The 22,199-nt window shown below is 50.2% G+C and overlaps 2 protein-coding genes across 3 annotated transcripts in view; one reads left to right on the forward strand and one right to left on the reverse strand.

The window, feature by feature from the left end:
* Positions 1–587: 587 nt before the first annotated feature.
* On the reverse strand, positions 588–16,943 carry KARS1 (lysyl-tRNA synthetase 1). 2 transcript variants are annotated; one of them, XM_045293844.1, is made up of 15 exons: positions 16,865–16,930; positions 12,459–12,638; positions 10,027–10,186; positions 9,246–9,411; positions 6,166–6,259; positions 5,603–5,789; positions 5,389–5,514; positions 4,949–5,068; positions 3,902–4,064; positions 3,623–3,796; positions 3,385–3,470; positions 3,060–3,145; positions 2,432–2,558; positions 1,247–1,390; positions 588–873 (listed from the first exon to the last, which is right to left on the reverse strand). In XM_045293844.1, exons 2-15 carry the CDS (start codon positions 12,602–12,604, stop codon positions 772–774), a joined length of 1,881 nt encoding a protein of 626 aa, XP_045149779.1. In that variant the 5' UTR covers positions 12,605–12,638; positions 16,865–16,930; the 3' UTR covers positions 588–771. The 2 variants fall into 2 exon arrangements, with proteins under 2 accessions (XP_045149779.1, XP_004704595.1); XM_004704538.3 differs by lacking the exon at positions 12,459–12,638 and having other exon boundaries at positions 16,865–16,943.
* A 140-nt stretch (positions 16,944–17,083) lies between these two features.
* LOC101649286 (TERF2 interacting protein) overlaps positions 17,084–22,199 on the forward strand; it is a 9,564-nt gene continuing 4,448 nt past the window's right edge. Inside the window, 2 exon segments of the mRNA XM_045293755.1 lie at positions 17,084–17,808; positions 21,697–21,886. Coding sequence (XP_045149690.1) covers positions 17,139–17,808; positions 21,697–21,886 — 860 coding nt within the window. The 5' untranslated portion in view covers positions 17,084–17,138.

A 22,199-nucleotide genomic window follows, 5' to 3' on the forward strand; every position in this document is an offset into this window, starting at 1 on the left:
CTTTCCCTGCTACTGGCCAACTATAATAATCCTTTGAAAACAAGCTAGACCCACCCCTCTGCTCAGATGTCTCCCAGCTTCTTCTCCTTCCACTCCTCTGCCTGGCTTCCAGGGGCCTGCCTGATTGAGCCTCTCGCCCCTCCAACCCAACCAGACCTTGGCTGTTAGTCAAAAACTCTACCCTTTGCCTTGAATCGTCTTTGCCCCACTGATCTCTCTGGCTCACTCTCTTCAAATCTTCACTGAAATGTCACCAAGCAGGAGTCTTTTCTGATTACCATGTTTAAGATAGCACTGTCTCCCACCCACCTCTTTCTAAAGTAGCACTTCTGTCCCCTTAACCTGATTTGATTTTCCTTCTGTTTGTACCACCATCAGAAATGTGCGATTACAATGCTTCACCCCCACAACCCTCAAATAAGAATGGACATTCCACGAAGTCAGGGGCTTGGCTTTGTTTACTACAGGGTCCCTGATCCTTTAGAGCATCTGCCTGCCAGATCACAGTCAATACCCAGGTGTTTTTTGAAATGAATGTGGTCAGCAGTCTGGATCAAGTTTGGCATTCCAAAGATAAAGAGGAGAGGTAAGAGAAAAGAGCAGAGACCAGTGGTTTATTTGATAAGAAGGAGCTCTCGATCCCTCTTCTCGCCTCAGCTGTCGGAGCCGACCGTGGTGGCAAACAGAGCAGCGCGCACATGGACAGTGCCCCGGCAGTCTTGCCCTTTCACAGCAAGGCAAAGATGTCACGTGACTTGCAGCTACTGTTTCTTAAACAGAGGTGCCCACCGGGGTGTTCTCCTCCTGCGTTTGGGCAGATGCTGCATTCTCCTTCCTGTCTTCAGGCTTCATGGCAGGGAACAGCAGCACCTCCTACAGGACAGGAAGAGGCATGTGAAGCACAGGAATAGTTTTCCACACCCAGCGACACACTCCTGCGTCTCAGGTTATTGTCTGCTCAAACCCAGAGATCCGTAGAGCCCAGCTGGGAGAGTAGGCATTTCCTCCTTTTATTCTACCACAGACCCCCCCTCCTCCCAACCACAGGCTCCCCTAAACTTAGCTGCCCTCATCTAGCAAGGAGGAATACAAGTTTCCACACTTTGTAGGAAAGAAAACCACAACTCTCTTGAGGCCTGCCTGCTCCTCCCCTTAGCCCAGAGCCTCTCCCCTCCCTCCCCCAGGTCTACCTCACCCTGTCTGCAACCCTCCTGGGCGGCGGGTGCCCTGGAGGCTGCTTGTGTACCTTGATGTTATTGGAGTCTGTGAGGAACATGGTGACGCGGTCGATCCCCATGCCCCAGCCAGCTGTCGGGGGCAGCCCGTACTCCAGGGCAGTACAGAAGGTCTCGTCGATGAACATGGCCTCATCGTCACCAGCAGCCTTGGCCTAGAAGAGGAGAGAAGCAAAACATGGCATCAAGCCAAGCTGCACTGTCTCAGAGCCAGAGCGCACGTGTTCGCCCTTGGAGGGATCCCCACCCGAGGGTCCCCATGGTCCGACTCTCGGGGCTTCTTGGAAATGGGTTTCCCAGTAACTCCCCGAGTAAGCCACTTTTCTGAAAGACCTAGAGGGGTAAGCTGACGAACGAACTCCACCTTAAAAGGCACCTGTATTTCCGTGAAATAAAAACCACTCAGTGTGGCCCAGGGCCTCCAGTGAGACCCCGTGATGATTTCTACGTTCCCCCCACTTTCTCTCTCGCACTTGTCGGTGGCCGTGGTTGGGTCGGCAGGCAGCTGTGGGGGTTTATTCTTCAACGCTCACAAGTGCCCAAGTGGAGGCTCGACCGAACAAAGACAAGACCCTTGTTCTGCTATTCAAAGGGGTTTCCAAGGGAAGTGTCATGCTCCCTACGCAGATCAAACGCTGACATCTCTGTCCCCGACGGAACGGGACCTCCCGGATGACATGCTGAGGGCGCATCTCTCAGACCTGTGAGCGCGACACTGCTTACAGACAGAGGGCTTGAGGAGGCCATCGGTGTGTTACCACGAGGCCAAGATGAACCAAGTGTGGTCCAACACCGGCGTCCTTCTCAACAGAAGTGACACACAGACAGGGAGGGAGATGATGACAGAGACAGGGTCTCTAAGAAGCTGCAGGGGCAAGTCAAGGATGGACCCACCAGCAGCGGAGAGGAAGGAATGGAAGTATTCTTTCTCCTCCCCCAGAAGGAAGCAACAAAGCCAACGTCCTGACTCACTCCTCCCCTCCACAATAGTGAGACCGTCCATTTCTGTTCTGGAAATCACCCACTTTGCAGTCTTCGGAATGTCAGGCCTAGGATAGTAATCCTTCTCCTCGACATTCGACCTTCTTCAGAGAAGTGCATTGCTTTACCCTTTGTTTCTGCCGAAGCCACAGATGACAGGCGGTGAGAGGGACCAGGGTCGGGTGGGTGTCTGCTGGCCGACTGCCCCTCCTTACCTTGGCCTGCTCCTCAAACAGCTGCCGCTGCCGCAGGGGGTCGTTCAGCTCCGTGTAGGCATTGCACACCTCCTTCTTCATGACAAAGAGCTCAAAGCGCTCCGTCAGACCCTGTTTGGAGCGGTGCCTGGGGACAGGAGACCAAAGGGGAGCCTGAATACACTGAGCCCCAACACTCTCACGTCTGCTCCACACACAAGAATTCCTCCATCTAGAGGTAGTGAGAGTGGCCGGAGACCTGAAGACGCTCTCCCAAAACTCACACATGGCCATCCGGTCAATCCTGACTCCTAGCAACCCCAGAGGGAAAAGGTGAACCGTCCCATGGGGCTTCAGGGCGATGGAAGCAAATGACCTCATTTTCTGAAGCGTGCAGAGCAGCTAGTGGGCGTGGAGCACCGCACTTTCAGTTGGCATTTCCGTGCTTCACCCACGGTGCCACCCAGACGCCTCAAACACTCGCTGTGTGGCTGAAAAGCCATGAGCTATGCTGGCCAACCCCAAATGGAGCAGAGACCCCAGTCTGCCCATGGCACCTTGGGGCTGAGCAGATTGAAGCTGCTTCCAGCACTGAGTTTTGGAGTTAGCGCCGAGCACCAGCTCATGGGCAGCCCATGCTTCCTCTCACCATTTGGCCAAGGGGCTCATGAGCTGCGGATGATCACAGATGAAGGTGGGGTTGATGCAGGTCACTTCCAGGAACTCGCCAACAAGCTTTAGGAAAGAGCAAAGCGGAGCTAGAGGACACCACCAGCAGCCTCAGTCCCGGCTGCATCGCTTGGTCACCCCGGCCTGGGCAGAGGAGGACTCAGCTCCCACCCAAGTGGGAGGGCACCCAGAAGCCCCACCTCGTGAAGGCTGTGGCTCTACAAAAGCTAGTTCTCCCCGCGGGGTTTGTGTTCCCAGGGAGCAGGGGCCCGGTCCCACGGGGAGGACAGAGCATGGCCTCTCACCTTATCAAGGAGCCTGGCTGTAGTCCGAGGAGGAGGGCATTCAACAGCTTTGTTGACACAGATGTCGTCCAGGAGTTTCCGAGTTTCTGTAACGCACAGAGTGAGTTCCAACAGGACACCTCACACTGTCCCATAGCAGAAAAGCCCCCAGAGAGGAGAGTAGAGGGAGGAGGGCGGAACCGCGCGTCCAGGGCCAGCCAGCCGGAGCTGACCGGGCAGGAGGGGTGCTGGGCATTACCTTCCGTTTCAAAGTGGCTCGTTTCTGGCAGCTTCACACCCAGCACCCTCTCCAGCTCCTCTACCATGCTAATTCGTCGGAAGGGTGGGGTGAAGTCAATCTCATAGGCCTGGCCCTCGGGGCCCTCGGGATGGTAGGTGACCTTGTACCCGCCTGTGATGTGTTTCACCATCCCTGGGAGAGAAACCGAGTCAAGAAGCACAGCGGGAGCCCCACCAGCCCTCCTAGGGGAGCAGCCCCTGGACCTGTGCCCCAGGGAGAGGGAGGCGGGAGGGTCACCTGAGACCATCTTCTCCGTAATTTCCATGAGATCGTGGTAGTCGGCATAGGCCATGTAGAACTCACAAGTGGTGAACTCGGGATTGTGAGTCAAGTCGATGCCTTCGTTCCGGAACTGGCGCCCGATCTCATACACCCGGTCCAGGCCGCCAACCACCAGCATCTAGCAACACAGCAGCCCATCTGTTTTAGGATGCCTGGAACACTTCTGTCTACAAAAGCCCCAACCTGGTGTCTGCAGCATAGGGATGCGCTCAGCTCGCCACTCGGAAGCCCTAGCACCAGGCTCTCCTTGAGGCCTTGTGATGATACCCAGTGTTATCTTTCTTTGTCTTGGTTCCCTGGAACCACGAGTTTTCTTCCTTAGGTCCAGCTTGAGTCTAGGCCAGCCCCTTAAAAGAACAGCTCTTTTGGGGGTTAAGATGCAGGTATGTGACCCAAGCTCCATCTCTTATGATGCCCTGTTGAGCCCCCTACATGGGAGCTCTGAAAGATGAGGTGGGTATTGCAGAGTTTATCTTGGCCAACGGGGCCAGAGAGGGCCTAGTGGCAGTGCCTCGGCCTAGCGCCAGGGTGACTGTGCTTGGTAGAAAAGGCATTGCATCGCTGATGCAAACGACCTGGTGGTTTGCATCACAGGTGTATGGCTCCCACGCCAATTCTCCGATCCTCCTGGAGACTGAGTTTTCTTCCATAAACCTGACTACATTTTCCTTTGTTTAAACTAGTTAGGGTGCTACCTCCAACTAAATCTTGAACGGCACCATTGGGTGATTTGAAGATAAATATTCCCAGCGTCCAGAGAAGCAGTAAAGGATTGCTTCTAGAAAAGGCAAGAATCATCTACCCTTAATATTGTTATCGGGGTAACAAGTGCAGTCTAGGAGGATCTGTGAATCCAGGAGAGACAATCCCTCTGCCTTCTGCCCCGGGATGCTCCATAACCTTGTACAGAAAGCCTCGCAGTGTCACAATGGCACACCTGACAAATGAGAATTCCTCTCCTGGTGGCTCTAACCTTCTAAGGGGAAGGTGCCCATCGATTACCTTATGGTAGAGCTCTGGAGCAATCCTCATATACAAGTTCATGTCTAGCTCGTTGTGGTAGGTGATGAAGGGCTTGGCCACCGCTCCCCCTGGGATGACGTTCATCATGGGAGTTTCGATCTAAAAAGATGGGGAAAACCACTTGGTCTGCAGACCACGAGGATGAGCTCTTTTTACCCTACATGTAGCCTGTGCGATGTGAATGTGGTTTACAGTAACATGTGCTTGCCTGTCATGTGCATAATTTAAAACATTTTTTAAAGCTGCAGAAAAGCCAGACCACTTGGTAAAGCACAGAACTGCACAACCTTGTTAACATGTCCACTATCCTACACGGTGCCCAGCTCCTGCCCTCACAGCACGACAATTACTGGGAGGGAAGGGGCACTGAAGGCAAGCACAGCCCATCAGGTGTCAGGGAAGGGACGCTCCTTCTTCACCTCTAAGAATCCCAACTCGTCCAAGAAACTTCTGATATACGTGATGATCTTAGAGCGGACGATGAATTTCTGCCTCACAAAGTCATTCAGGATCAGGTCCAGGTATCTTTGGCGATAGCGTGTCTCCTAAACCAAAGGAAGCAGTTAGAAATCACGGATTTGCCAAAATGAGCGAATGCATATTGGGAGCCACGGCGAGGAAGCCAGAGCCCACCTTGTCCTTGAGGCCAAAGTGCAGGTGCGGCAGCATGTGCAGGCAGGGGGACAGCAGTGTGATCTCATGGGGAATGATGCTCAGCTCCCCCTTCTTGGTTTTCCCTGGGTTCCCCTGCACTCCAATTATGTCTCCCCGACGCAGTTTGTTATTGATACGAATAAATTCTTCTTCTGATTTATAGTTCCTGGACGGAAGGAAAACGATTCAGCATGAAAGGAAAACTGCCCAGATTTTAAAAAAATCACTGGCTTACTCCAGAACCTCTCACCAAACCGTTAAAGACTGGATAATGTGAGCCCAAGGAGAATCTCAGGCACCAGGACAATTGTTATTAAAAGTTGTTATCTTTTATTTTTCTTGCCGACAGAACCTGAGGCGCAGTCATTACTCTCAAGGGACCAGATGACCGTGATCTTGCTTCTTGGCCATACCCAAAGGGATCCCACTTCTTCCTGCCCTAACTCTGACCACCACTGACAAAATGAGACCGCGTGGGTCTCTATTCTCAGTGGGTTGCTCTGTCTGTCTAGAAAGGGCTGTGACTGGGCATTTCCACGTACCTGGAGTTGGCCATGACCTGCAATTTGACCCCCTCTCCTCGCAGGTCGTAGAAGATGAGCTTACCCCCAGAAGCTCTCTTGGCATGGACCCGACCTGGAAGAGGAACAGCAGAGATACCGATGGGCAGACCCAGAACGCATTCCACGCTACTGTGCCAACTTTCCTTTGGGGGCAGAATAAACCAGATCATCAAACAGGGCCCGAGGTCTGAGCTCAGCCTTTTCCCTTGTGCCAGTGACCCCACTCAAGACAGTGAAGAGGGGCAGAGGGGTGGCCTTAAACATGTTCGCGGGAGTCTTAGAAGATGGCAGTGTTGGAGGCCGTACATTTTTTGGAGCTTCCTGAATCCTCCCGTGAAGAACACACAGCCCCCAAATCAATTATGACTCCCAGCACCCTGTGTGACAGAGTAGAACCACTCCGTAGGGTGTCTGAGGCTATACATTTGGGTGGAAGCAGACCACCTCATCTGTCTCCTCTGGAAGCTGGTGGATTTGAACCAGGAGTCAGGTGCTTCACCCACTACACCAGTAGGGATCCTCGTGGGACCTGGGAAGGGGTTGCCACACTGGTGAGTACAATGAGCGGGCTGCGTGGAGGAAGTCTAGGGATGGAGAAGCGCAGCCCCCAGGAAGGCCTTACCTTAGCATTCAGGGCGCCCTTCCAGACAAGGCCCCACACAAAGAGACAGGGACAGAAGAAAGAAAAGCTCCAACAAGACTGAGGAAGGGGTGCTGAGCCAGGGCGTCCCAGAGAGTAAGTGACTCCCCCACTGTTAACACTTCCCAAACACACCAGAAGAGGGAGCCTGGAGACGCTGGAAAAGCTATTCCAAACAGTGGATCAAACTTCCTTTTAAAAATCAGCAATAGAGAAGGGCTGAAGTCAAGTCCATGCCAAGCTCTCATCATGAAAGGGAGAGCCAACAGGGAGTAGAGTGGCATTTCGGGAAGGCTCCCACTGGCCAGAGATGGGCAGATTGGGTCTCAGGAAGGGCAGTAAGTGAAGCGAACAGAAAACCCACACCACATGCATATGTTTAAATTAGTGAACTAATACTTACTGACCTGAACTTTTAAAACCGGCCAAGTATTATTCTGTCATCTGGGTGGCTGTTGTATAATAATCCAAGTGTGAACTGGATGAAGATTTAAAGCTCAGTATATTTATCCTTCCAATTTTAATCTATGTGCTGCCGAAGCAAGCAAGAAAGCTCAGAATTTTTTTTTAAAAACTTCTTGAGGATGAATGAAGTCAATTTGTTAACTGAAAACTGGGTAAATAAAAAGGAAATGTGTTTCTATAAATTATTTGAATTAATAAGTGAGGAAAGAAACCTGAGCTGCTAACTGCGAGGTCAGTGGTTCGAATTTACCATCTGCTTTACAGGAGAAGGAGGAGGCTGTCTGCTTCCTTAAAGATCTAAAGCCATGGAGAGGAAATGTTTTGAGAATGATGAGTGCAGTGAATGTACAAATGTGCTTTACACAATTGATGTATGTATGGATTGTGATAAGAGTTGTACGAGCCCCTAATAAAACTACTAAAAAAAAAAAAGATCTAAAGCCTCAGAAACCTAAGGGCAGCTGTCCTCTGTCCTATAGGTCACTGTGGGCCGAAAGCAGCTTGACGACAGCGCGTGAGTGGAGTTGAACAAACGAAGATAAAACAATGGCAGGCTGAGAAGACCCTCAGCTCGCGGTCCTTGCTGTAGACACATGTCTAGGTACCGAGAGTCACAGAACAAGAGGCAATTGGACACCACTTGCCTCCCGAGGAAAGAAAACACGACCAACGACAGCCCAGCCAAGGAAGGATTAAGTCTGTGTCTGAGCACGCGCCGGGGTCGGCTGCTGATCTGCAGGAAGCCAGAGCCCAGGAGCGCACCCTGGAGGCTGCACAGCCAGTTACACCTGGACCGGGCACAATGGCCGTCCGCCCGGGATCCACCACCAAATCGTTTGTAAGGGAAAGAAACACACGGAGGGCAAAGTATAAATGATAAGAATGGAAAAGACTGCAAAAAGCCACACAGTGGTTTCCTGGGGTGGAAGTGAGGTGGGGACCAGACGTGAGGGAGACCCGGTCGGCTTTCTCCGGACGGCTTGCCAAGTGCTAGCCCTTGATCTGGGTGGGGGTTACAAAAGCATTTTCCTCGGTATGGTAATTTGGCAAGCTACGTATTTACTTTGTAGAGCATCCTCTGTTCTATTTTTATTTAATAAAAAAGCTCACTGTGGTTTGATGCCAACAGTAAACCACTGGAACCATCTACATGAACTACACCGAGGATCCATCCCTGAACCGCGGAAAACACGGCCCTACCGAAACCAGAACCATCAGATCAGTTCCAGTGCAGCCAAGCCTGAGCCCACGCGCAGCCCGTGAGGAAAGGCGAGTAGAGGAATGTACACTCAGGGGTTTGAATGCATTAAGACGGCTGACTGTAACAGAATACAAAACCGTCTCACTTTTTGCAAATTAAGAGAAAATCCACACTAATACACCACACATACACACATACATACACACAAGGGGTTGGCAGGGGTTCTCTCTGGGTGGTGGAATTATGGATAGTTGAATTTTTCCCTCTCTGCTTCTTTGAATGTTACTTTTTGGCAAGAAAAATAAAGGGATTTAATAAAAAAAATAAGGTGAAGAAGGTCCACACAAGATATTATAACCCCCAAAACATTTCTCAGAAATACAAGGGGGCTTCAAAAAGTCCATGGACAGAAACCCACGAGCTTTTCATTCCATTTTCTCCACAAACTTCTGGAAGGTCCTTCACAGAGTCTCAGTGAGAACATTCTTAGACTAAAGACTGGACATCTTAGGAACCTTGCTTCCAGAAGGGAAGTCCTCCTTAGGACACTAGCAGCAGTGACAGGCCAGGAGCTGCCCTCAAAGAAGGCTCCCTTCTCTGCAGCATAACCTTGTCTAGATGGGGTCCCAGGTTCAAGGGTGCCTGCTTCTTTCTGAGCAGTCAGACAGCACCCCACTTCCTACCCGACCCTTACTCTGCAGGAGAAGCTTGCGTGCTACGGGAGTTCCAAAGACTGCCAGAGGGCCCTCCTACCTGCCAATTTGAGGGTGATGTCAGTCAGGTGGTCCCCAGGCTGCAGGTGACTGTACTCTTCGATGAAGTGTGTGAGTGAGATGTCCACGTGGAACTTGTGGGGGTAGGGGTCTTCCCCACTGGTCTTCAGTTGCTGAACTGCTTGGCTGCGGATCTTGTAGTATTGCTACAGGAAGAAAAACAGGGGTTTTCAAGAAGTTGCACCCGACAGACAAGAGAGAACGGCAGTCTGCCTCAGAAGGGCTCCAAGATGCTGAGGTTTTGTAAACCGAGCCCCGTCTCTGCTTCTGAAACCACAGGTCTGGATATGGCCGGCCAGCCCTTTCTGAGGCTACCACTCACCTCTGCGTGGGCATGTGAAAGCAGTCTTACATGCTTCTAACCCACAGGCACGGCCGTGCTCCCACACAATTCTATTCACAAAGAGGACTGGGGATTTGACCTATGGGACAATGCTGGATGATCCCTGGTCGACCGCCAACCCTTGTGTCCTTTTAGGGAGATACGTGGCTCTGGGACGGCTCTAAGGCCCAGCTAGGTCCAAGGAAGACGCGTGAGTCACTTGGCAGCGGATTCTCCCAAATGGCTGTCAGGAGGCAGTGGATGAATGCTCAGGGCTTGTGCTCCTGACCAGATGGAGTGGCAGGGACCTGAAGTGCTTATTCATCAAATGAATCACTGGTCCTTCTTATAGTCTGGTCCCAGAGTTCTCCATCAGCCTCCTCAGAGGCACCCCAAGGCCCGACCCCACTGGATGGGGGCCCAGAGAAGGAGGACTCACATTTGGGTCCAGGCTTTCCTCCTCGGTGCTAACACCATTGTCGGTGCTGTGGTTGGTGGAAGCAGCTGCCGCCTGGCACAGCTGTTTCTCACTGAGCTCCTTCTGCTTGGCTTCCTTTTCGGCTACCTTCTTCTCAGCTTTCAGGCGTCTTTTTAGTTCACTGGTGGAAGGAGAGGAAGATCAATAGGCTAGTTCCTGGAAAAGTCCTCCACTTAATCCTGGAACCACTTCTTAACACTAGGAATCGAAATGGGGAGCTGATCCCAAGGGCTCAAGGGGGAAGAGAATGCGTTGAAATGATGACGGCAGCAGATGTGCAAATGTGCTTGACACACTGGATGAATGTACGGATTGTGATAAGGGATGTAATATGCCCCAATAAAAGTATTTGATTAAAAAAAAAAAAGAAGAAAACAGAAACAAAAAACTAGGAATTGCCAGGGGACCATGCCCTTGCACGGTCCTTTAGCCTCAAAGTTCACACTTCACCACCAGTAGCTCAGTCAAGTGAAAGAGACACGGGGAAAACATATAAGGTTCATGCGTCCGAACTCAGGCCCGTGATAATTGATTGGGTCCTGACTAAAATCACAATGCACTGGAAAAGGAAAATCCTACAGAGTAATTTATATTTTGAGTAGAGAAAATAGGCTTTCTAGAAAACCAGGGCAGATTTTTCCCAAGCCAATTAGACTAGTGCTCCATGAGCACCCCAAAACCAAACCCACTGCCGTCAGGTGGACTCTGCCTCATGGGGGCCCTGAGGGACTGAGTAGGGCTGCTTCTTAGGGTTTCTGAGACAAAAATCTTTCTGGGAGCGGACAGCCTCTTCTTTCTCCTGCAGAGTGGCTAGTGGGCTCAAACCAACAACCTGCTGGTCAGCAGTTCAATGCTTAACCCAATGCTCTGGGGGCTGAGTATTAGTCATTTGGGAGCCTCTGGAGAATATGCAGATCCTGGCCCTGGTGGGGCTGTGGGCTAAGCACTGGGTCGCCACCTGAAAGGTTAGCAGTTCAAACCACCAGCTGCTCCATAGGAACAAGAGGAGGCTGGCTGCTCCCCCAAAGATGTACAGACTCAGAAACCCGATCCAGGGTCTCTAGGAGTGTAATCGATTTGACAGCAGTGAGTTTGGGATTAGAGCACCAGCTCAGACGTGTGAGATAGCAACAGCTCCAGCTATGCTTGCCCCTTCCCTTCTTCCCTAGGAAATGAGTTAGTCCTGAGGGGCTGGACAACCTCAGCTCAGGGAATCACCACACTGACCATCTCTCCTAGAATGGCTTTGAGCCAATGCCCCACTTTACCATCGTCTGGTTTTGGCAGCGAACTGGGCAGAGTGGTGTACAGGGCAGTGTGGAGTATCGACAATAAATTCTTAGAGTCAGAAGGCTCGGACGAAATCCTCACACATCTGCCTACCAATTAGGTGCCCTTGGGCAAATGACTTTTCCTCAATGGTGTGAGACTCAAACGTGAGCTTTTCTGGATCCTTCATTATCAGGAAGTTCCACTCTGCACTCAGGACAGGAATGATAGGGATTCAAACCCTTCACTCAGCCAAGGCTCCAGTTCAAAACGTGTTACCTTCAGCTCAAAACCAGAGCAATTCTGGCCAAGTTGGTCTCTGTATGACCTGAACTTGCTATCTGAACCCCCAAACCAATTGATACTTATACAGAGAGAATGAATTGCTCATTCTTTCATGCCCTCAACGACCATCAAACATTCTGAAATGCTGATCTGTGACTAGTGATCCTGGTCGCACCTGCTGTTTTGTCTGGCACCAGGGCACATCCTTTCCAATGAGTTTATAATAACAACTAAAAAAGCAATTGGGGTTTGAAGTAAAACTAATTCTGATGGTTTCAAAGTAAAGGTGACTCTTCCTGACGATCAATTTGCCTTTAACGGTTGTGCAGACAGGCTTGCCAGGTCGGCGTGCAACCACTGTGGTCCAGCCATTCCCTCAAGGGGCATCGAAGGCTGCAAGTTCCTCCTCGGATTAAGAGGATGAACTGGTTTTCACTCATCTAGGCGTTGCTCTTGATAGCAAATAAATCCTACACAGAAGCCAGAAAGGTCCTGGGGTAAGCACTGAAACTGGAAGCCAAATAACCTCCAGGGCAAACAAATCCCAAGACAGACAGGATAGGGAAAAGAGCCCTCACTGGAAAATCTGTATTCAACAGCACGGCTCTTTACAGCACCGTCGTCGGAGAGTAAGACGCACAGCAATCAGAAGAACAAGCTACGGTGAGAGAATCTGAATGAAACGGAAGCGAGAAGGACTCTTGGTTTGGGTAACAAAGCTGCTTGTTTCCTTAGCAACAAGCCCCAAAGACTCTGCCAGGCTTACCAACCAGCTAAGGGACTGACCGCATGGACAACTTTTGCTACCAGATCAAAAAAAGAAGGGAACTGGCACCAACCTTCCTTTATCAGAAAGTGGCTTGTCCTTGTGAAACGCTGGGAGAGGAGCAAGTTGACCCAGTCGCAGCTCCCTCTGACCCCAGTGTGCCCAGGAGGTTCGGCGCAGGGACCCCCTAACAAGCCTTACAGCAGCTTGCATCAACATGGCAGAACACCCCGGAACTAAGGATTACCACCACCTAACGGGAAACAGAGAGGCGGGGTAAGAGGTGACAGACAGGACATACACCCTCCCCCCCCACCAACACTCCTCTGGCTCTATGGGTGTGGGGGTGGGGCTCGCCCGCTCTTACAGTGCACCATGGAACTTCACGCCAGCGACCCTATGAATGCCACTGTGCGGACCACGAGGACAGAGGGCGTTCCTTCCTGTCCAGCTGCGTGCAACAGGTGGACACGTGAGGTCCAATCATTTACAAGGAGAAAGGGTCACATGGATTATAGTGGTGTAAAAATGGGAGCCCCAGTGTGAGAGGGAGCTTCTGAAGCCCCTGACAGCGGTCTCCCTCCAGGAGGTGAACACCTGGCAGCATACAATGAGAAGAAATACTGTATTACCATGACCCAAGGAGCCCAGGTGGGGTAGTGGTGACATGTTGACCTGTGACCCCCAAGGTCATGAAACCACCAGCCAAACCGAGGGAGAAAGATGTGGTGGCTTTCTAGTGCAGTAAGTTACAGTTTCAAAAACGAACACAGGGCAGTTTGACCCTGCCCTACAGGGGCGCCACGAGTCAACAGAGACTCCAAGGCACGAGTGGAAACTCCAGATGGAACTGAAAACCAGCCGCACAAAATCCCAAAGACAACATTTGCTTGGGGCTCTAGGAACCAGGGGAAGGATGGCTTCAGGAAGGGTCCAAGACTAGACCACGGTTAGAGTCTTTGTGCTGGAAGGGATACTCTTCTTTCTTTCAGCCACACCAGAGGAAGGCCTTCTAGGTGGGGCTGAACCACCTGAGTCAATCTGTTTTTAAAATTGGGGAAATTTTCACCTGGCAAAATATAATGCTTACTAAAGATTTCATACCATGGAATTTCTAAGAGTTATGAAACAGAAGTAAATGTCAATTTACAAAAATTTAGCTCATGGTCATGATAGGAATATTCAGTATCAATGGGGGACTCTTCAAGACAAGGTAAGGCAGGCAGTATGATGTAGTCAGTAGTACTCTATGGATATTGGAGATCAGCCTTTGATTTTAAATCTCCACTCTGGGCTAGGCCAGCTTTAACTCTGCACAATTCAGCACTGTATTCAATCACCTAGGGCTTTGTGGGAAACCTAACACGGACCTATACTCCCTAACTTATAACAGGGAATCTGGAAAGCTGATATTCCACGGTAGGAAAGACACCACTTTGGTAAATTAGAGATAAAGTCGAAGCACGTTATCCTGCTTTAAATATGATTCCCACAGATTCTCCCCTAACAGCTATGTTGCCTTCAAGTGAGCACATGGTCGATTCTGTCTCTCCCTATAGAAGCAGAACTCTCCTCCAGCCGCAGCACCCCTCCCCTCCCCCAATGCAGTTATTTCCCCACCTGGGAGCTCAGGGACTTTACTGTGGTCAACACCCACCGTGTGACGTATGTAACTACTGAATATGCATGTCTTATGGCTACCTACAAATATCCCAAGGTGTAAAGATTCTCTCCTCCTCTTCTTTCTGTGAGGACCTGGCTGCTGAGATCATGGCCATCCCGGAGGTGAGCATGCTACCACGAAATGTGTCTGACGCCTTTATTTTATCGTCTCTCCTATCTCCTATGACTTTACTGTGATCTTTATATATTATTGCCGCACAGTTGCGCTTACGGACCCCATAGAGGCTGGTTTACTATAACAGGGCTTCAGTTGCTTCATTTAAGAAATGGACACTAACACATCCCCAGGATGGGACAGGACTAGGAGGTAGTGTTTCATGCTTCTTTGTGGGGTGAAAGGAGAGGGGGGTCCCCCACAAATCATCACAGGTCCGGTAGGCGCAATTATACAGCGATAATAAGTAAAGATTATAGTAAAGTCATAGAGAGCATGAGAGGTCGAGGAGAGATTGGAGTAAGTGGAGTCAGACACAATTCATGGTAGCATGCTCACCTCAGCCCCGCTTGGTGGTCCTCATGGGGGGAACCTGGCCATGAGAGCAGGAGGAGCCTCCAGCCCCGAGAACCGGGGGAGAGCTCCCGACCCTGAGGACTGGGGAGAGTGCTTTCTTTCTTGCTAACCAAGCATTCTATCTCTTTAGGGGGACATGATTACAGGTAACCACATGTCACAGGACTGGGCAGTACAATAGACATACACATTGTAGGAAGGGGATCTATGATATGCATAAGCGTAACAGGAAGGGGAGGAGCTAGGGGTGTGCCTATAGGAATGGGAAGGTCTAGGGGTATACATGTGACAAGATGGGCGGACCCTAGATTAATGATGGCAGCCTAACCTGGGTCATCCTTGAGCGGGTTTGACCTCTCCGGTGTCAGGATCCTACAAGGAAACAGACAACTACTGTCCTTCTCAGAAGGGAGTGGGCCCTACTTGTTGTGGGATAAACAGTGGTGTGTGATTGGTCTAGATGGCTGATAGCTCTTAGGGAGAATAACCCCTAATCTACTCCTGATGACCTCCACATGTACAGTCATTCTCAAGCAGCTAAGTCTGGCATATATTTGGGGGAGACAACTTGGGAGAAATCCTTCTGTTTCCCACACTTCTTTACACAGGAACTCAACAGTGTACCTAATAAACAACAGCTGGGTTATTATTTAGAGAGAAAAATCGTACCGTTTTAGCACGATGCCTGGCACATATAGTGTTCATGACATAGCTGTGATTGCTCAATGAAAAGTCAGAAGAAAGGGGCTGGCCAGTTTCTGAAATTACCTTGAAACACAGCTCTCCTTTGGAAACCTTGCTAACAAGGCATTTTCGCTTCAGAGTCCCACAACCCCATTATCATGCATCAGATCAAAGTACAATCCTTTTTCCTGCAGTGGGATTAGTCCGAGATCAAGTTCCAGCAGATCACTCCCAGAAAGGCAAATTAGGGTGTTATCAAAACCATCTATTTAGATGCCTCCTTTTAAAAATTTTCTAATGCATTTGAAGAAGCCCTGGTAGCATCGAGGGCTATGTATTGGACTGCTAAATATAAGGTTAGCAGTTTGAAACCACCAGCGGCCCCACAGGAGGAAGATGAGGTTTTCCACTCCTCTAAAGAGTCTTGGAAACCCACAGAAGCAGTTCTACCTTGTCGTATGTCGGCTTGCTATGAGTTGGAATTCACTCAAAGCATAAACCCAGGGATACAAACACTTGTTTTGACTCACTGAGTACCTAGAGCAACACCATCGGGGCTCAGCAAATGAATCAGACCCTGCTGCAATTAAAACTCATTCACCCTGTGCCATAAATGAACTTCCCTCGTATGCCTCTGGAATGGTACCAGCTATCTTTGGAAGTCCTGAAAATACAGTTACTCAAATCATTACCTGTGTTCTATGGCTCAAATGAGGAACCCGGGTTGAGAAGCATTTAGAGAATGAATAGAAGCCAGACCCTGCCATTAAAAAGAGGCTGCTAATCTTCATACTCTAAGGATCTGTGGTGGTGAGCTATGCCTTGTACTGCTTGCCTCAGTCAATGGGTTTGAACCCACCTAGAGACAGAAAGATGAGCCTGTCTGCTCCCATAAAGAGCCACAGTCTCAGAAACCCACTAAGGCAGTTCTCCTCTGTCCTATGGAGTGGCTGGGAGTTGGAATCGACTCAATGGCAATGAGTTTGGTTTGCTGGAATAAGGATATATACGGCATAGTTTAGTGCAGTTTGGTGCACCTGGCTGAATAAGGCAGGGTTCAACAGGGTCGCCACGAGTTGGGACCGACTGGGTGGCAACTAACTAACTGTAGGTGACTCAATCTATCCCCACAGATCTTTTGGGAGAATGCACGTGGGCGTGCGCACGGCATCGTTAGGACCGATCTCTTCGATACAAACGGCTCTGAAAGATGAGGCCAAGGAAAATCTGAAGGTGTTTTTGAAATGCCTGGACACTTTTTAATTTCGCCAACCTCCCTATTGGGGCGTGGTCCAGTTAGACGGTAACGCATTCCCTTCTGGAGAAACGAAGGAAAGACGGTTTCGCTTTTCTTTCTACTGTTACCTGTCAGTTCCCACGCTAATCAACGCATCGCTTTACCCCAAGAGTAGGCAGGGGGTCGCATGCCAGCGCCGAAATCCCGCGGGACACGGCCGGGAGGTGGTCCCCGATCGCCCCACACTACGTCCCAGCAGGTCCGATCTCAGGGGAGCGGGAAGGAGACCCCGGGAGCCGCCCGCCACGAATGGCCTCCCAGCCCACCCTCCAGCCGCAAGGCCCTTCTCCGCGGCGGCACTTACTTCTTACTGAGTTTCGGCTCGCCGCCGTCCACTTGCACTTCAGCCTCCTGCACAGCGGCCATGTTGCCCGACGGCCCGACCGGAAAGTGACCAGGGTCCCACGCGATTTCCCAGGAAGGCTCCGAAGCCCCGCCTCTTCCGGGAAGGAAGGGGGCGGGCACTGCCGGCGCGCAGCCGCGACTGCGCAGGGTTCGGCTGGCGCGCGCCGAGCGCTGACCGTTCCGCCCCGCGGAGACCGGAGGGCGCCGCGCCGTGGGTGCCACGGGCTTCGGCGATGGCGGAGGCTTTGGATCTGAGCAAGGACCCCAGCGGGCCCACCCACTCCGCGACGCTGTTCGTGAAGGAGGACGGCAGCTCCGTGTCCTTCTACGTGCGGCCCAGCCCGGCGAAGCGGCGGCTCTCGACGCTCATCCTGCACGGCGGCGGCACCCTGTGCCGGGTGCAGGAGCCGGGCGCCGTGCTGCTGGCCCAACCCGGGGAGGCGCTGGCCGAGGCCGCGGGCGACTTCGTGTCCACGCAGTACGTCCTGGACTGCGTGGAGCGCAACGTACGGCTCGCCTTGGAGGACTACCGACTGCGGCCCGCGGCCGACCCGGCCCGGGACCCCAAGGCCGGAGCGCCGGCTGAGGGCGGCGCCGTCGCCGATCCCGGTCCCGAACCCCTCGCGGGCCGGATCGCCTTCACCGAGGACGACGACGTGGCCATCCTGACCTACGTAAAGGACAATGCCCGCTCGCCTAGCTCCGTCACCGGCAACGGCTTGTGGAAAGCGCTGGAGAAAAGCGCGCTCACGCAGCACTCGTGGCAGGCCCTGAGGGACCGCTACCTCAAGCACCTGCGGGGCCAGGAGCACAAGTACCTGTTGGGGGACGGCCCCGCCAGCCTGGCCTCGCAGAAACCCAAGCGGAAAGCCGAGGAAGACCTCGAGGCTGCCGATAGTGGTGGTGAGCCCTCCGCGGACACCTGTGATGGGTGGGGGGTGGGGTGGGGGGGAGAGGTGTGTCGTTTTACCTGCCCGTAAGGCGCCCATTTTGTGCCCTTAGGTTGCATCCCTCTCACCATCCCATGTGACATCCTGGTAAAATGGCACCCCATCGCCCCCCATCAAAACAATCAATGACTGTAAAATAGGGAACACACACGGTTCAAAAATTCAGACGGTTCAGGAAGAGGGGAATTGTTTTCCACGTTACCGCCAGCTTCTCAAGACGGGTCGTCGGCAGGCCTTTTTGCAGAATCTTTCAGCGCTCTCAGAGATGTGAAAAAATTCCTAATGTCAGCATTCCAGTCGATTCTACTCGAGACGGTTGAAAGGAGAGCGCCGCCAGGCCCGTTGCGGTTCATGCGTGGCTTCCCGGAATGTTGAGTCCCTTAGTCACCCAGAGATGCCCACGGTTGGAAGGTGGCTTAGACCCAGAGGGAGGTCCTCACGTGGCATGGCCGGCTTTTCTGGTCCCGTTGTCGACGGTGATGTGAAGTTCTAAGCTGTGGAATTCGGAGTTGCGGCTCAGGCCTGGCTAGAACTCGGTACGGAGCTGTGGAAGGTATTAGTTACCCTGTTGCTCCGGCTAGTCTTGACCTCTGAAACTGCCCGACCCCTTTGTTTCACGAGGCATGTCGACAGCCTTCTGCCCTTTGCTTTTCTTGGTTTATGGGATATCCGTGAACGAATTGGGAGTCTAGGGAGGCAAATGTTACATTTCCAGAATGCTTTGTCGGGCTTTTGTTTTTTGGTAGAAGTGTTTTTGTTTTGGCAAATGTTACATTTCCAGAATGCTTTGTAGGGCTTTTGTTTTTGGTAGAAGTGGCATCTGAGCGTCTTTGGGTTCCCCAGACTTTTGAGTGGTAGGCACTGTCCTCCAGCAGGGAGATAATGAAATGAAAGGCAGCCGATGCAGCCAGGGATCTTAGGGTGCTGGCTGGGCATGGACAGTTCAAGTAAAGCTGCATAAAGAAGAGTGGAGGAGGGAGTGGTTTTCCATGAGGCAAAAAGGGATGAGCTGATCATTGAGCACTCCTGCTTGCCAGAGTGAGCCAGGTGGATGTCTGGGAAAGACTATTTATTCTAGGCAGAGAGAAAGACAAGTGAAGTAGGAAGTAGGAGTGTGGCTGGCATGTATTTGGAGCAACAAAGAGACCAGTATGGCTGGAATGGAGTAAGCAAGAGGGAGAATTCTACAAGCTGAGATCAGGGACACAAGTAAGATGGATTCACCCTAGTCCTGAAAATTGCATTTTGATGATAAAATATTTAAGTCTAAAAATGGAAATGCTAAAGTGACCAAGACATATGGGAGATTATGTGCTTTAAGATTAGCTTGGCAATACATCACTATAAAACCAAGAAGACTAAGAAAAAATGTATATGTTTGATTACACAAAAAAATTAGAAACTTATAATGATAAAGTCAGAGGGTAAACTGGGAACACTGTACAGTTAGTTTCCCTAGTGTCCAAAGAGCTCCTTAGAAATAAAGAAAAGAAAATTAATAGGAGGGTTTATAATAGTTTGTGGAAAATGGAGTTAAATATTTGATAATGGAATTCTTGCACAAACTTTTGGGAGCCCCCTCATTGAAGAAGAGGCAAAAGAAAATGGAACAAGAAGAAGTACACAGGAAAGGAAATAGATGACCAAGAAACAAATGCAGACATTTTCTGTTACCTATGGAATAAGTTAGACTAAGGAAATGCACTTTGTCCCACCACATAGTGAAAAAGTTAACCAGATGGACACTAGCCAGTTTGTGAAGGATATAAAAACAAGTATGCTCTGGCACTTGTTAGTCAAAGGGAATTGGCACCCTTTTTCTGGCGGGCATTTAGACTAATAACATTATAATCATGTTTCCTTAGACCTTGCAATTTTGCTCCTAGATTTCTATCCAATAGGGTTACCTTATGAATTCTCTCTCCCAATCTACCCTGTCCTGTTGGTCTTCCCCCTACTATCTCTTGTCTGTTATGTCTCCCTTTTGCTCATAACCCACCCAAACCCACTGCCATCAAGTCAGTTCCAACTCCCACCACTCCTGTGAAGTCACTTCTGACTCATGGTGACTGCAGGCTACAACCTGCCCCACAGGACTCCCAAGGCTGTAATTGTTATGGATGCAGACTGTCTCAGCTTTCTTCTACAGCAGCGATTCTCAGCCCGGGGGTCATGATCCCTTTAGGGGTTGAACGACCCTTTCACAGGCGACACCTAAGACCATCAGAAGACACATAAATATTCCCAATATATAATTACATACTGTTTTGTGATTAATCGCTATGCTTTATTTATGTTCAGTTTGTAGCAATGAAAATATATCCTGCATATCAGATAGTTGCATGACGATTTATAACAGTAGCAAAATTAGTTATGATGTAGCAACGAAAATAATTTTATGGTTGGTGGCCACCGCAACATGAGGAACTGTATGAAAGGGTCGCAGCATGAGGAAGGTTGAGAACCACTGTTCTGCAGAGTGACTGGGGCTGGGGTGGGTTCAAACCACTGCCCTTAGCATTGGCAGCTGAGCACGTAAGCACAGTGCTATAGGGCTCCCTGTAGTAATGTTAGAGGACAAAGTAGCAATTGGTTCTGCAGTTTGCTTTTGTTTTTTAAATCTTAAAATATCTCGTAGTCTTTGTCTACACATAGCACCACCTCATTGGTTACACTGTATTCCGGCACGCGAATGGATTCTTTTTTTCTATAGAAAATTTCAAGTGCTCAAATGTAGAGAAGAAAGTGTAGTGAATACTACACATGTACCCCTCATCCAGTTTCACTTAATTATTAGGTTAGGGCCAATTGTCCTCATCTTTACTTGAATTTTTACTCACCCCCCACTTCAGATATTATTTTGAAGCAAATATATCAGACATTGTATCATTTGACATACTCCAGCACATACTCTGTAAAAGATAAGACTTCTCTGTTACATGTTTAAAATGTGTATAAAGCAAAAGAAAAAAAAAACCCCAAACCCAACCAAACAGTAAAATTAACTCTTTGGGGGGAGTGTACAGTTACATGAGACTTAACATGTGGATTTGTGAAATCACTAAAATCGGGGTTTAGACCATCATGAAAACCTCCTTCGTGGTCAACTTTTGGTAACTGGAAAAGAGCAGAGTAAATTCTTAGAGGACAGACGCGGACAGGCAAATGTTTCAATTTGGCAGGAAGGAAGCATACAGTCCTGCAAGACACAGATTTACGCAGACAACCCATAGCTGTCAAACATCTCTGAGGATTGCTCAGGAGTCCTTCCCTGACCAAAGGCATGCCTTCTTCTGAGGGCGGCTGATATCCCATGACTGACCCTCTGTGGAATTGCACGAGAGCGCTCTCACCCAGTTCACCTCTCTGAGGGCCTTCCTGGTTCCAGAGTGCACACGACCTCCCTGGGCAGCTTCACAGCTCTGCTGCTGCCTCTGCTCACTCCTTCCTTCCACTCTTGAAGGGGGTTCCCCAAAGCACTCCCTAACAAGCACCATATGTGTTTGTCTCTCTCTCAGTCTGCTTCCCAGAAAATCCAACTTAATGCCAAAATTCAATTTGCAAAATCCATAAATAGCGAAAACGGAATTAAACTTGAAGAGAAATTTTATATGTCAAGGAGTAGTATCATTTGGATTATGTTTTAGGAGCAAGGGTAGAAATATGTAACATTTGTATCTTGAGTGCTTTTCTTGTCCTTTTGAATGAAAAACAAACAAACCCAGGTCTTTTCTAATAGGGAGTGTGGGGGAAGGGGAAGTTCATTCCTGGCCCAGAGCTATAGCGCAGGCATCCTATGTTTGTTTTTTGCAAAAGAGGCCAATACTGTTCTTTTTAACAGAACCCCAGAACAAAAGAACTCCAGACTTGCCTGAAGAGGAGCCTCCAAAGGAAAAGCTCAAGGAGAATGACGAACCAGGCAAAAAGATGCTCATCGAAGCCACCCAGGAGCTTGAGGAGGTTGTGGTACGTTAACCAGACTTCTCATCATGGTCTCTCTACCTCCATTCTTTGAAAGTGAGCATCCCGACTCACTCTCTCACTCTCACTCTCACTCTCTCACTCACTCAACTCACTCATTCTCTCTGACTCACTCACTCACTCACTCACTCACTCACTCACTCTCTCACTCTCACTCACTCACTCAATCTCACTCCCTCACTCTCACACTCTCACTCACTCTCTCTCACTCTCACTCCCTCACTATCACACTCTCACTCACTCACTCACTCACTCTCACTCTCTCTGACTCACTCACTCACTCACTCTCACTCACTGAATCACTGTCACTCACTCACTCACTCTCATTCACTCACTCACTCTCACTCTCACTCACTCTCTCTC

Source organism: Echinops telfairi, unplaced genomic scaffold (genome assembly GCF_000313985.2).
Source record: "Echinops telfairi isolate 266 unplaced genomic scaffold, ASM31398v2 ScPeMD7_2291;HRSCAF=2852, whole genome shotgun sequence".
Lineage (NCBI taxonomy): Eukaryota > Metazoa > Chordata > Mammalia > Afrosoricida > Tenrecidae > Echinops > Echinops telfairi.